The 15274-nt window shown below is 39.2% G+C and overlaps 2 protein-coding genes across 5 annotated transcripts; both read left to right on the forward strand.

Annotated features, from left to right (window-relative positions):
• Positions 1-4230: 4230 nt before the first annotated feature.
• Positions 4231-8784, forward strand: LOC137730773 (actin-related protein 3). Of its 2 annotated transcripts, XR_015957836.1 has the most exons (10): positions 4253-4713; positions 4864-5323; positions 5463-5609; positions 5860-5952; positions 6120-6239; positions 6351-6461; positions 6947-7072; positions 7185-7283; positions 8084-8251; positions 8369-8784. XR_015957836.1 is itself a non-coding variant. In XM_068469732.2 (9 exons), the coding sequence occupies exons 1-9, from the start codon at positions 4667-4669 to the stop codon at positions 8162-8164; spliced, it is 1284 nt and encodes a 427-aa protein (XP_068325833.1). In that variant the 5' UTR covers positions 4231-4666; the 3' UTR covers positions 8165-8784. The 2 variants fall into 2 exon arrangements, 1 of the variants encoding a protein (XP_068325833.1); XM_068469732.2 differs by having other exon boundaries at positions 4231-4713; positions 8084-8784.
• Positions 8785-9767: 983 nt separating this feature from the next.
• Positions 9768-14083, forward strand: LOC137730774 (uncharacterized). Of its 3 annotated transcripts, none has more exons than XR_011068214.2 (3): positions 9787-10104; positions 10775-12950; positions 13604-14083. XR_011068214.2 is itself a non-coding variant. In XM_068469733.2 (2 exons), the coding sequence occupies exon 2, from the start codon at positions 10827-10829 to the stop codon at positions 12795-12797; it is 1971 nt and encodes a 656-aa protein (XP_068325834.2). In that variant the 5' UTR covers positions 9768-10104; positions 10775-10826; the 3' UTR covers positions 12798-13217. The 3 variants fall into 3 exon arrangements, 1 of the variants encoding a protein (XP_068325834.2); XR_011068213.2 differs by having other exon boundaries at positions 9789-10104; positions 10775-12982; XM_068469733.2 differs by lacking the exon at positions 13604-14083 and having other exon boundaries at positions 9768-10104; positions 10775-13217.
• Positions 14084-15274: the final 1191 nt, after the last annotated feature.

Genomic DNA, 15274 nt, shown 5'->3' on the forward strand with positions numbered 1-15274 from the left:
CAAAATATTAGTCAAATCAGAAATATTTGAGGCATCTACTTGAGTTAAAAAAAAATTGACGACACTTTGTTCTCTAAGACGCATTGAATTTTCATCGTGATAAGTTAATAGGCATATAGTTTCGAATTGAATTAAATTTTTGTAAGGATAATCTATAAATCTTGACTTACAAAATAGACGGTTCTAATCGTTGAAGTTCGAAGTGGAGTGAGTCCCACAATTTTAATCTCCATTTTGTGGAAAAAAAAAAATGGATATCCCTTCTCTTAGAGGGCCAATATATGTATACAAAATAATTTTCTACAAATAAAAAACATCAATTAATTAAAATTAGTACTAGCCTTTCTGCACGCGCCTTGCGCATGCGAAAGACCTTTTTTTACATCACGGCATGCTAAACGCGACATACAAAGGTTTTTTTTGCTCTTCTACATTTGTGCATACATAAAGACATATGTACTACAAAAACATTTCGTACATGTTTTAATCCATATTTTGGTGGAAGATAACATGAGAAAAATTACTATAACAGTTAAAGTAACATATGAAAGTGATCTCAATAATGAAATTCGTGTCAAATACGAATCATACATTTTCCCTCGACATATGTTTTGGAAAAACAGACATAACTAACTGTGACATCCCACATCGTCCAGGGGAGTGATCCTTAAATGTATATTCTCATCCCTACTTAGCACGAGGCCTTTTGGGAGCTCCCTGGCTTTGGGTTCCGTAGGAACTCCGAAGTTAAGCGAGAAGAGGGCTAAAGCAATTCCATGATGGGTGATCCACTGGGAAGTTGCTCGTGAGTTCCCAAAAACAAAACCGTGAGGGCGTAGTCGGGGCCCAAATCGGACAATATCATGCTACGGTGGTGGAGCAGGCCCGGGAAGTGATCTGCCCCGGGCCGGGATGTGACAATTTGGTATCAGAGCCTAACCCTGGTCGCGAGTGTGCCGACGAGGACGGCGAGCCCCTAAGGGGGGTGGATTGTGACATCCCACATCGCCCAGGGGAGTGATCCTTAAATGTATATTCCCATCCCTACCTAGCACGAGGCATTTTGGGAGCTCACTGGCTTCGGGTTCCATGGGAACTCCAAAGTTAAGCGAGTAGCGCACGAGAGCACTCCCAGGATGGGTGACCCATCGGGAAGTTCTCGTGTGAGTTCCCAGAAACAAAACCGTGAGGGCGTAGTCGGGGCCCAAAGCGGACAATATCGTGCTACGGTGGTGGAGCGGGCCCGGGAAATGATCCGCCCTGGGGCGGGATGTGACACTAACCCTTTGTTCTATGTATGTTAAAAAATGTAGTCCTTTTCTTTTCGAAAGCCACATTGACAGTTATATGCACAGCTCTTGTAATTGAACCATCATTTGGGGAAAGAAAAATAAAGATCAAAAAGAAATTTTTTAAGAACGCACCGAATAGTATCACCACAAAATTTGCAAAGCTTGAAATGATAATGTATATCTGCAAATAAACAAAGAGTGCCTATAAAGCAATAATGGAAGTCATTCAAGAACTCAACAATTTGCAGATGAATTGTTGAAAGAAAAAACATACCTGTAAAGAATGAAGATCAGAACAGTTATTAAAAGAAAAAGTAAAGAAACCCATTAGATACAGACCTTCTCCAAGGCAGCAAGGAAACTGGAATTAGTGGAAAATAAACAAAACTTTACGACAAAGTGAGAAAGTTTAGGCATTCACCAGTAATCCAACTTGACAGTGTTAGATTTAGCGGTCGGCTTGAAACTCTTCAAAACTGACAACGTCCTGCACTCGTCTCCACACGTCGTCCGGATATAGTCGTAGTGAGTGACCGAGAACCCGATGAACCTTTAGAAAGCGGAAGAAAGTGAAAACGAAAAGGAAATTGATTAACCTTTTTTTTTTTTTTTTTTTTTTTTTCAAACCACTCGAAGTAGAAGGAACGGCAAAGAAAGATTCCCTCCTCCTCATAATCTTCAGTGCTCAACGTGGAGTTGTGGTTCATGGCAGTTTTCTTTTCCGTCAGTTCGTGGTTTTCTCTGGAGTCCCACGACATCAAAGTTTTGCACGTCTCGTTTCTTTTTTCCTTTTTTTTTGTTTTTTTTTAATCTTTTATTTGTTATACTTTTCTTATAAAATTACCCAATCTGTGTTTGATGTGTTATTTTGGATTAGTTTTGGATTTTTTTGTTTTAGGGGTGTTTTTATCCTAAAATTTTTGGTGAAGCCTTGAGGCATCAAATTGATTGTTGACTTTCTAATATTAAAGATTAAAGATACCTACATCGTGACTATAAATATAGGTAAATTATTTAAAATAGTAATAATAAAACAATACATGCAAAACAATTTAATGTAAAATATATGAATGCTATTCAATATATATTTACAAAAAGGTAAACTAATTATATATTTTTAAGTTTTTGTCATATATATTTGTAAATTTGTATATTATATAGATATATAGCTCCTTGCTCATCTTAAGTAGGGTGATTATTTATATTAATTGACACTAGGAAAAGCCACACACTCTATGTGTATTAGAAATATAAATTTTATTTTTCTCAAATATTATTTTTTTATTTTTTATTTTATGGGAGGGGTTATTATTATTATTTTTTTTATTTTTTTTAACAAACGATAAATCTACACTAAGAGAGAGAGGGTGAGTTTAGCCTTACAATGACCTAGCAATAATGTGGTTCAAACTCGCCAATGGTGAGATTCAAATATAAGACCTTTCACATATAAGTTTCGAGAAATACCACTAGACCGTAATACGAAGTGGTAAAGGGGTTGCTTGATTTAAAAGGGGTTGGCAGCACCCAAAGAAAAAAGTGTTGGCAGTTAAGGAGAGACAAAGAGAGAGATTCGTTTTAGAGGGTAGTGATAAGGTGACATGGTTGTGAGGTTCAGAAAACAAAACAACACAAATTTGTTTGTGTGAAATTACTTAAATGCCCACGTTGTTTCCTAATATTTTTTTAGTTAGAGGTGTTCGTCGATTTACCCCTGAACTTGTAAGAAATTGTCAATTTCTCCCCTGAACTTTTATTTTAGCCAATTACCTCCTTGAACTTGTGTAATTCACCAATTTTCACCTACCATTATATCTTAGAACTTTCCATCTAATTTGATCACATGCTAATGGTGTGAGGGCAAAAAGGTAATCATACACCCCAGCCAAACCTGATTGTTGTTGGGTATATGGAGAAGCATGGGAAGGCGAGCCAAAAAGAATTGGGCATCATAGTGTTACAATATGAGAAAAGATATGGAGAACAGACGGTGAAATCAAACAAATATCGAAGGTATTTTGAGCTTTGAAGCTCATAACGATGAGTATCAAAGGTATTTTGGGTTTGCTAACATTTTGTTGCTTTCATGTTGAATTAAAATAGGTGAACCGAGGTGGTTGTATGAATCAAGTCACAAGGAAGGCTAATGAAATGGCATCGCAACCCTAACGTGCAAGACCATGAAGAGTGTAACTATGATGTGTTGGAGGGCCTTTCGTATTGTTAATGAAAACCTTTGGTGTTGAGATTAAGTTATTCTTTCAATGGGATTATATGATGCGAAACTATAAATTTGATAGGTTTTATTGATTTTGGCACTAGGTGCAAATCCATTAAGTCTGTTGCATATTTTTTGTGGATGTTGTTAACTTTATTAAAGCACTCGAAGTGCAAAACTAATTGTAGTAAGAATCGTTAATTTCATTTTGGTAAACTTGGCGCAAAGCCAATATTTTGCAGTTGCTAATTAGACTTCTATAGCTGATTTAGATAAAATTGTACAGAGTGAACTAGTGGAAGAGAAAAAAGAAGAAAAATAGAATGTTCACATTATGGATAAAATTACTATTTTACCCTAAAAAATTTGGCATGTGATGTGCATGTGAACAATTCTCAAATCTAACATTAGGGGATAAATTGGTCAATTACAAAAGTTCATGGAGGTAATTGGTTAAAATTAAAATTAAAAAAGGAAATTGACAATTCTTTACAAATTCAAGAAAAACACGACAAATACCCCTTTTAGTATTATGTATCAAAAGATTCTAAATATTTTGAGATACAAACAAACTACCGACATCACCATTTCGCTACACTACGACAGTTCCACGGGCCCCATAACTGGCTTCCGACCGGAGGCAAAATCTGACCCGTCGCTCCATCCCACCAGGAAACAAATCCAACGGCCCAAAACAAAAGTCGTATTTCAAAATCAAACGACAAAGCGTAACTAGCCAAAAAGACAAGGCCCAGAAGAGAAAGCGAGTGGGGGTTGGCGGTCGCCGTTGTTTGATTGCCAGTAAAAGCATCGAATCGGAGAAAATTTGCAGAAGCTGCAGCGATGATGATGCAGTCGATGAGAGCTGCCGCCATTGAAATCTTCAGCTTCTGCGTCCGTCGTTGAAATGGGTGGAGCAGCAATCGCAATCACCAACTGCTGCGAGCTACCGAGCTGTTCGTTGAGCCGCCGCTTTCGCTTCCGATCCAAGTCTGCGTCGCCATCATCAGCACTCTCAGCTTCCACTTCGTCTCGGCGCTCTCCTTTCTCGCGCTCTTCAAAGCCATGATCATTTGCCTCGCACCCTCTATCGGATCTCAGCTGCAGATCCACCTCCGTAATAATCAAAGCCAATACAAGTTCCAAGGTTTCTCTCATGGACCCGGCCTCTCGCCCAGCTGTTGTCATCGACAATGGAAGTGGGTACGTAATTACGCACGCAAACTGCTCGATGAAATGCCCCAGCTGACGTTTTTCTATTGAAATTCGGGTTGCACGTATCGGTCCCCACCTGTTTGTTAAAATTCCCAAGAGATTATGCTCTAATATGTGCATTTGCATCCATTTCTGTAGGTATACTAAAATGGGTTTCGCGGGAAATGTCGAGCCATGTTACACTGTTCCGACCGTAGTTGCATTAAACGAATCGTTTTTGAACCCGTCCAGAACCTCCTCCAAGTCCGGCTGGATAGCGCAGCACAATGCTGGCGTGATGGCTGATCTTGATTTCTTTATTGGGGATGAGGCGCTGGAAAGATCTCGATCTAGTACAACTTACAATCTAAGCTATCCCGTTCGACAGGGCCAAGTCGAGAATTGGGATTCAATGGAGCGGTTCTGGCAGCAAAGTATATTTAACTACTTGCGTTGTGATCCTGAAGACCATTATTTTCTTCTAACTGAGAGTCCGCTTACTGCCCCGGAGAGCCGGGAGTACACGGGTGAAATCATGTTCGAAACTTTCAATGTTCCTGGCCTTTACATTGCTGTGAATTCGGTACTTGCTCTTGCAGCTGGTTACACTACCTCCAAGGTTGGTATAAAAAATTTGAGAATTTTATTGTAGTTTGTCATGTTATGAATTGTGTTACCCCAAGTGCTTATAATGTGTGTTGTTATTGTTTTGATATCCCTTGATCGTTTCCTCTTTGATTGACCTACAATTTTCTTAGTGTGAGATGACAGGGGTTGTAGTAGATGTTGGAGATGGGGCAACTCATATTGTTCCTGTTGCAGAAGGTTATGTTATTGGGAGCAGCATCAAGTCAGTTCCTATTGCCGGGAAAGATGTCACTCTCTTCGTCCAGCAGCTTATGCGGGTATGCTATCTTCCATTCTCACTAATAACTTCAATTGTTTTTTCCCCTTATGGGATTGCATTCTTGCTAGTTGTATTCATATTCCCTTTGTTGTGATCATTAAAATGGTAAGCTAGGGTTAGTGTTTGGAACCAGACAATAGTGTATGAACTTTCGCGAAATTTTATGAATTACGGCTTATATAGAGTACTTGTGACTAAGATTTACAGATGAATTGTTAGTGCGCTTATGCTGCTTGCATTATATGCAGGAAAGAGGAGAGAATGTGCCACCAGACGACTCCTTTGATGTAGCTCGCAGAGTGAAGGAAATGTATTGCTATACTAGTTCTGATATTGTCAAGGTCAACTTTATTTCCATGATCATTTTAGTTTTGAAGACCTTGGTACAATTTGGTGTAATTTTTGTTATACCTGCTGTAAAAACTCCTTATGTTACATTCATTTGTGAGTTTATTTTTCAATTTGGAGATTGTTTGATGACAAACTCTTGTTTCTCCAATGATTGCAGGAGTTTAATAAGCACGATAAGGAACCATCCAAGTATATTAAGCACTGGAGAGGCATTAAACCAAAAACAGGGGCGCCCTACTCTTGTGACATTGGCTATGAACGATTTCTTGGCCCAGAGGTTTACTTCCTCTCCTCCTCCCCTAAAATGTTTCCCTTTTCTATTTTTCTTCTCAATCACTGTCTGGTACTAACCTTTTCTCTGCTAATTTTGTCTTGAATGCTTTCATAGATTTTCTTCAATCCCGAGATTTATAGCACCGACTTCACCACTCCGTTACCTGCTGTAATTGACAAGTGTATTCAGTCTGCTCCAATTGACACTAGGAGGTCTTTGTATAAGGTGAAGTAGGCCTTGAAATTCTTCATAGATTAGATGTATTTTACATTTGTAATTGAAGCAATATGAATTAATATGCTGTGCTGCTTCACTGTGGTGCTTAGGCCTTGTAATGGTGTTCTGAAACCATTACTGAATGGTTCTTTGTTTAAACTGAGGTTGAATTTTTTTTTCTTCAGTTACGCCTTACTAGGTATTGTTTTCTACAAGTGTCATATAACTTTACAGTCATTCGTTCTGAGTTGTTTTCTCTTTAAACTTTAGCATTGATTTTCTCCTATGTTCATGGTTTGGTGTTTGAATTGTTTTTAGCTCTAAGGTCTGGACCTAGTCCCATGAAAATCTTATTTTTTTTTCCCTTATGTAAATTCTCCAAAGGCTATTGTATTATGCTCTCATGTATAGTAAATTAGTGATCTTCGTTATTTACTAAATATTTCTTTATGCAACTTATGGATTTGGTCTCATATTGTTATTGTTATTCTCAGAATATAGTGTTGTCTGGAGGTTCAACCATGTTCAAGGACTTCCATAGGAGGTTACAACGGGATATAAAGAAGATTGTGGATGCCCGGCTTCTTGCATCTGAAGCTCGAGTTGGTGGAGAAGTAAAAGTAAGCATTTTTATTTAGAAGTGTGTGCAATGTGTATTTATATAAACTAGTAAGCATATGCAGCTTATTTACGATACCAGAGTTTGATTTTCATTTTTGTTTGTGTCCGCAGTCACATCCAGTGGAAGTGAATGTAGTTAGCCATCCCATCCAGAGATTTGCAGTTTGGTTTGGTGGCTCAGTACTTGCGTCCACACCTGAATTCTTTGCGGTATGAGTTTATTCTTCTAATCTGAGGGCATGACAACTATTGCAGTCTTCTCATATTCCACCTTTTTCTATATATTGGAGCTATTTGTGTAGAAACTTGCATATCTCCTTTTGCTTTGAATCATGTGTTGGAGCTATTTAAAGGTTTTTGTTAATGCAGGCTGACAATCATATTTTTTTTGTCTCTGACTTTATCCCTATATCTTGAAACCCTCAAAGAACCTTTAAGTTGCCACGGGGCTTGAAGCCATCACATCAATGTTTTTGTGATATGGGGATTTTAACAAATCTTGCAAATTTATGATAAAGTTTTATTGAGTCACTGCGCGGTATAGTTCTGCGAGTTAAACTGAGTTCGAAACAAGTGTTGTCTTGTTAGTATAAAGCACCTGTTTGGAGTCCAAATAATTTGACATTTGTGATCAAAAGAGAGCTTGGTCTAATTTTTGTGTAGAAACAGTATGCTATATTCAGTGTTTGCTTTCACTTGGACAACTCCTAATGTTGCTAGACCTTTGCATCTTCTCTGTGAGATGAAGGGGTTTTGTCCCATTATCTTCTATAATACGTTGAGTCTTAATTGTTCAGAAATCGAATGGCATCAAGGTGAACTTAACTAATCATGGAGGAGGAGATCATCTCCTCTCCAAAAATACAGACACAGTTTTTTATGTTTCTGCAACCTCGGCATTGATGTTGAGCTTTCACCTTATTTTATGCTTAAATTTTAAAGTGCCAAAGTTTTATCATTCTTCCGTTGCTAAATTCATGTTGTGTATTGAGATATTCATATCTGTGCAGGCTTGCCATACAAAAGAAGAGTATGAGGAATACGGTGCAAGCATATGCAGAACAAATCCTGTTTTCAAGGGGATGTATTGATTCAGATATCGATTTTGGCTGGATCACTTGCTGGCAATTCCTGATTCAAATTGGAATTCCGTGTCAATTCCACCTCTGACATGCTCAGTAATTTTACTTCCTGAATTTTTCACGGTATCATCTCTATGCATGTGCTGCTAGAGGCGGTGTAAAATATAGTTACTCAGTTAAATTTGTAAGAGAAATGGGGTTTTCTTTTTGTAGTGATTATTTCTTTAGGTGGCAATAGGTCTCTCAGAAGCAGATCGGAAATAGCCTTTGCAGTTTTCGCACGTCCAAGGGCCCTGGAGGATCAGATATGAATCGTGAATCGGCTCAGGTGCAGTTTTGATGTTCAGCTTAGATAGAGTTTGTTTAAGATCATTAGCCGTTGAAGTTTTTTCTCGAGCGATATAACAGCGTAGTGCATTTCGGGTAGGCAGTTCGATTCTTTTGGAATGGATTTGTGGTAGCACAATTACTTGTCATTTGAGCTTTTCGATTACAAGACAGATGTTACAGGTTGTGTATAAATTCCTTTTGTTAAACGATGTTCACGTTGAAGAAATCTATGTGTATAAACTTCAAGCAACCTCTACTACGTTAACTTCTGAAAGGCATTTCGTTTTTTCTTTTCAAAATATCTTGTCCAGAGAAATTTATATGTAAATGCAACCGGGACGTCAAGGTGGTTGTATCTTAAATCTATCACGCACCGTCAAAATGCACCGGCAAAAGTAATATCATATATGGGTACACTGGATGTGACTTGGTGTTGTCCTTTCTCCTTTGTAACCAAGGAAGGAAAAGATTAGAGGACATGATACGAGTTTGGTAAAATGTCAATTTACTTTCTCGAAATTATCTGCATATCGCTCTCTCACTCCTCAAAACTCACCAATAAAATAAAACAAAAGCTAACAGTAAACGAGAAAAGACAAATTTTTGGTGGGAAAATTAGAGAAATTGTCAAATACACGGAAGAAAAAATCAATTTGCACTCCACATTTTTTATATTAAAAAAAAAGTTTCTATCAGACCATCTTAACCTTTAGATTAAAATTTTCAAAATTTTAATCCACAAAATTTAGATTTTAACCGAGAAACTGTTTTTCTACTTCAATCCATATCAGGTTAAATTTTTAACCTAGAGATTATTAAAAAATAAACTTAGGCTAATTTTTTTCCTAAATTAATTTTCATAAAAAAAGAAAAGAAAAAAAAGGTAGACTATCCTAATTTAATTTTGTGTAAATTCTAACCTAAAAATATTTATATTTCGATGAATATTGAAAAATCACTAAATAGACACCAGGAAACTCGTGGAACACTTTGAAAGAATATAAAACACATGAAATTTTTTTTTTCCAAGTATTTTAGCTATTGAATTTAAATTTGAACCGTTAAATTTGAGCAAATTAGATCTTAACAGTTAGATAACTTAAATTCAATGAATATATAAATATAAAGCTAAAAAAAAAATACAATAATAAAATAGGCATGAGCAGCACAAGGTTTTGATAATGCGATTTGTGTGGTGGAGAACATGTGATGAGCATTTTAACATTTCAGTGAAATGCACAGAAGTCAAAACATTTTAACATTTCACTATTAAAACAAAGGCAAGGGTTTCAACTTTTTACAATTTGATACAGAAATTACAGAGAGAGCAGCAGAGGCGAAGGAGAAGGAGGTGGAATGTTGGAAACTTTGGAGTCGATCCGAATGGTGTGTATCATATGGTGAAAGGTGTCCCACTGTAGAAAAGAAAATACGTAGAAGATATTATTAAAAATATAAACACAGAGAGGAAGAGGAGGAATAGCCGTACTCCTTCCTTGTTGGTATTCATGAGAAAAGCTTGAGAGAGAGAGAGAGAGAGAGAGAGAGAGAGAGAGAGAGAGGGACGCAGCTGCTGCGACTCCGTCGGACGCCTTGGTACTAGCTGAGAGATATTATTAGTAAGACAACAACATCCTCTGCGAATCCAACAGCATGTTCCAATCTCCTCGTCCCATGATTCTTTGTTTCCATTTTCTTCTCTGCATTGTCTGTCTTTCATCACTTTATTGAATCTTGTTATGCTCTAAGGTTGAATCTGTTTCTTCTGTGAGATTTCCCAACTGGGTATTCTCTAGTTGTCTGTTTTTTTCCTGCTATGATTATCTGGATTTCCATCTACGATTGTATTAATTAATTTTTAAAATTTTTTTTCCATCTGTGATTTGAGTTTCTGATATGTACAAATTTTCATGCGATTTCATGAAGTGGGTTATTGTAATTCTAAATTTTACGAAGTTGGGTTGTGGAATATGTGATTTCCAAAGTGGGTTTTGATTTATCTTCTGATGGGGTTATTGTTTTCGGGTCGATGATGATGCAGACTGTAATTTTTTGTATTTGATTAGTCGCTTAAGTAATTTCCTTTGATGAAGAAGAAAGGCTTCATTTTTCAAGCTGTATATATGAGATGGAAGAAAGACTTGGATTTCCGGGTCCTTGTTCTTACTCTTCTGTGGTTAAGTTATGTTTGTGTTAAGATCTGTATCTATCCATGTTTCCGGTTTGCAGTCTCGTATCTCTGATGGGTCTAAGAACGGTTTTTTTTTTTCTTCGTTATGTATTATATAGGTAGAGGTATAGATTGCTGGACTCCATATCGGGTGTATATTGGTTGGTCTAAATGGAACCGTTGGGTGAAGAGCAAATAGATTATGAAGATGAGGAATATGGAGGGGCTCATAAGCTTCAGTATCAGGGAAGTGGAGCCATCTCTGCGCTTGCAGATGAAGAACTGATGGTCGAAGATGATGAGTTCGATGATCTCTATAATGATGTTAATGTTGGAGAGGGTTTCATGCAGATGCACCGGTCTGAGGCACCACTCCCAACTGTTGGTGTGGGCAATGGAGGACTCCAAGCACAGAAAACTGATGTTCCTGAACCAAGAGTTCAATCTGGTGTCTCTCAGGACCTGAAAATTCCTGGGGTTTCAGTTCAAGGGAAGTATTCTGGTGCTGGGGCCCAGTTTCCAGAACAGAATCAACCACCAGTGGCGAAGGAGCCAGAACTGGGATCCACAGGTTATGCGAGTGGGGCGTCTGGATCACAGAAGGGGAGGGTTATGGACATGACTCATGATACTCAAGTCAGACATATGGCGTTTCAGGGGTCAACAACTATGCCCCCAAATGTCGGTGTTGATTCTTCTGATATTACTGGAAAAGGTAATAGTGAGTTTGTTCCGTCTCTGAATCCTGCCAGTGCTGGCCCTCCAGGAGCTACACAGATACCGACCAATCAAATGAGTATCAAGATAAATGCTAATCGTCCAATGCTCAATGAAAACCAAATCCGACCACCAATTGAGAATGGTTCAGCCACGCTGTTTGTTGGAGAACTACATTGGTGGACAACTGATGCTGAGATTGAAAGTGTTATATCTCAGTATGGGAGGGTCAAGGAAATTAAGTTTTTTGACGAGAGGGCCAGTGGTAAATCCAAGGGTTATTGTCAGGTTGAGTTTCATGATCAAGCTGCTGCCACGGCATGCAAAGAAGGGATGGATGGTTATGTTTTCAATGGAAGAGCTTGTGTTGTGGCTTTTGCTTCCCCGCAAACCTTGAAACAGATGGGAGCTTCTTATTTGAGCAAATCCCAAGGTCAGGCTCAGGCTCAGCAACCAGGAAGAAGGCCCATGAATGATGGTGGTGGGAGGGGGGGAGGTGTGAATTTTCAAGCTGGAGACCCGGGAGGTAGGAATTTTGGAAGGGGCGGATGGGGACGGGGTGGACAGGGAGTAAGAGGTCCTGGAGTTGGAGGACCAATGAGGGGAAGAGGAGGGGCCATGGGTGCGAAGAACATGGTTGGGAATCCTGCTGGTGTTGGAACTGGTGCTAATGGAGGTGGCTATGGACAGGGCCTTGGAGGTCCTGGATTTGGTGGTCCTGTAGGAATGATGAATCCACAGGGTATGATGGGTTCTGGATTTGATCCAACATATATGGGTCGAGGAGGCGGTTATGGAGGGTTTCCAGGTCCTGCTTTTCCTGGAATGCTTCCTCAATTTCCTGGTGTTAATACAATGGGACTTGCCGGGGTGGCTCCTCATGTAAACCCAGCTTTCTTTGGCAGGGGAATGGCAACTAATGGGATGGGGATGATGGGTTCTTCTGGAATGGAGGGACATCATGCAGGGATGTGGAATGACCCAAGCATGGGGGCCTGGGGAGGAGAAGAACACGGTCGAAGAACTAGGGAGTCAAGTTATGGTGGTGATGATAATGCTTCTGAGTATGGATATGGTGACACAAATAATGAGAAAGGACCAAGGTCAAGTGCTGCCTCGAGGGAAAGAGAAAGGGGATCTGAGCGTGACTGGTCAGGAAACTCTGAGAGGAGGCATCGTGATGATAGGGAACAAGACTATGAAAGGTCTGAAAGGGGGGAGCACAGGGAGCATCGGTACAAGGAAGAAAAAGATAGTTATCGAGACCATCGGCAGAGGGATCGTGACGGGGGTTATGAGGATGACTGGGACAGAGGTCAGTCTTCTTCAAGACCTCGTAGCAGGTCCAAAGCTGTGCCAGAGGATGATCATCGGTCTCGATCAAGGGATGTTGATTATAAGAGGAGACGGTTGCCATCTGAGTGACAGAGTTAGATCATTGCCTTCTACGGCAGGTCTTTGAGACTGCAGAATATAAATTCTGACTATTACTATATGTAGCTTTTGATACCTACAGTGAATCTGCATTCTTCTTCTGGGCTTCGATGGGCCTACCGCCTACCACTTCTTGAAGGAGAAGTAAGTTCTACTGGTGTGCATAGGAGGGAAGGGTCAGTTCCCCCTTTGCTTTTTTATACTGCTTTCTTCAGAACATTTAGCTGTGCCAATTAATATTTGTGTGCTTAAAAACAATTAGTAACTTTTAGTAGCTTACTGATGAAGATATAGCTGTGGGGTTTGGCTACTCATTTCCTGCGGTTATTATCTTCTTGGTCGAATAACTTTGCTACCTAATTTCTTCAAGACAATTGCTTTATTGGGTTTGTGATATATATAGTTTGAACACTTCTTGTGCTCTGCGACTGTGGGAGTTGTTTTTCCTTTCTAGATTCATTTTATCTCTCGAGTGAAGCATGTGCTTGATCTTAACTGAAAGGTTGAGAAAGATGTTGGCATGATTGGCTATGAATAGCTTTGACCTGCAAACTGCAAGATTAATTGGGGAGGGAGTTGTGTGATGTCCTTGTTATCTAATGCGTCTCATGCCTCTAGGGAAGTTAGTTACACAATGGATTGGATACCGTTAACTTTGATTGCTATGTTCATTTTTTGTCTTGATCTTCGTATTATTCTATTATAGTGGTCGCAATAGATTATGAGGTGGTGTCTTGGCAAGTTATTTTATTTGATGTCTATTGACATGCGGGTTTTCTTTCAACCATCATATCCAGGGAGTAGAGTGGGCAACTCCTTCATTTCATGATTGAATCAGCCTGTGCTGGTCACATGGTGGAAGATGTGTTACATGGATGCGTTGCCAACTGTGCAAAAGAAAAGAGTGTCCTCGAACTAGTGAAATATTTAAGGAGACTTGTCATTGTGCATGTAACAACTTAATGTCTTTGTGTAATTGTAGACTTCATGTATTAGGTCCACATGTAATCCCCCCTTCTTTTGTTTCTATGCCTGTATTAGGATTTAGGCTTAACAACGAGCTTGTAAAAGTCATGTACAATGTGCTTAGTTGTACATATTCAGCGTGTTGTAATTGTCGTTGCCTGCTCTGTGCGCTATAGGGAGTTAGGATTGAGCCATTGATACGCTGTAACAAGAAGCCACCGTGCTAAATTGTAATTAGTCATAGTGAGATTTGTACAAACCAGTTTCTGCTGAAGCCACTTCCTGTAAAGAATCTTACTTCCTGTGTATAATATGTAACTGTGAGTTGTATTTGGGTTTAGGGGTTGTGAGTAGCAGCTGCGTTGTAAATGGGTTGGGACGGAAACAGTTGTTTCGACTAGGGTTTGTTTTTCTCTTTAGGGAGACATATTCTGTGCCATTTGTATACATTTTTTTGGACGTAGTTTTGTACTTCTCTTCAGAGATTTCGTGTTGTTGATTTCTCAACAATGTATCATTTAGAGAGGTTGTCTGAAATGGTTGTTTAGACAAGTTGTAGTGTTTCTCAACAATGTTTTTTAGAAATTTGGTGTATGGTCATGTTTAGTGTATGAGAAGCTGCATCATTCTTGAAGAAGGCATTCATCGGAGGCGGTTTGATTTACATGTCTTCCTGCCGGTACTACATTCTTTGCTGTATCTTGATTCCGTTAGCATACTGTAATTCTGCACGTACTCTGTAGCCCTGCTGCTGTTTGAGCTCTGCCATTGTAATTTTCGTTTTAAGCTTCGTAGTTGGCTATTCAATTTGGAGTATTGAAACGCTAGGCGCGATTCACAGTTGATGGAATAATTTCACAAGCAGAGGCCATTCATGTCGGGTTTTTATGTTGCGTCATAGTTCTTAGCTGCAACTGTCAATTCACAGATGGTCTTTCATGTCTCTGCAATCTCTGCCATTTTAAAACTGCTTGGCAATGTTTATTTGAATCTGCGAATGGTTTTTGCTTCTATTTGATCATAGCACATACGAGCGTGTGACAGCGGTAGACGGAGTTTTGGTTTGCATGCTTTGTTAGTTTGTTTCTCTCCCGATCAACTGCTTCGATGCCTATCGTTGTTTTGTTCTTTCTGGGATTTTCTATTACGAATCTTGTGGATTTTTTAGCAGCTGGTTTGAATATTATTTAGGCAGTGCAGTTTAAAACCAGACCTTGGCAGTGCCATTTTTTTTCTTTTGGAAACTGGGAAATCCATTACTGGGGCAAAGATGCCAAAACATACAAGGAAAGCCCACAGCGAGGCAAGCAAATAACTAGGCACAAATTTAAGCTGAGCAGTGTAGGGAGGTATAAGAAGAACGACACTGCAACAATGCTAAGGTGTCGCCCCCTACACTGCCTATACAACAATTAAGGAGGACAAGGTAAACCATTATTGTTAAGAACATGTACCAACAAAGATGGAGGCAGAGTGACCCATGTTACATCGCACATCACCGG

Source organism: Pyrus communis, chromosome 16 (assembly GCF_041283825.1).
Source record: "Pyrus communis isolate YQ-2024b chromosome 16, ASM4128382v1, whole genome shotgun sequence".
In the NCBI taxonomy this organism is placed as follows: Eukaryota; Viridiplantae; Streptophyta; class Magnoliopsida; order Rosales; family Rosaceae; genus Pyrus; species Pyrus communis.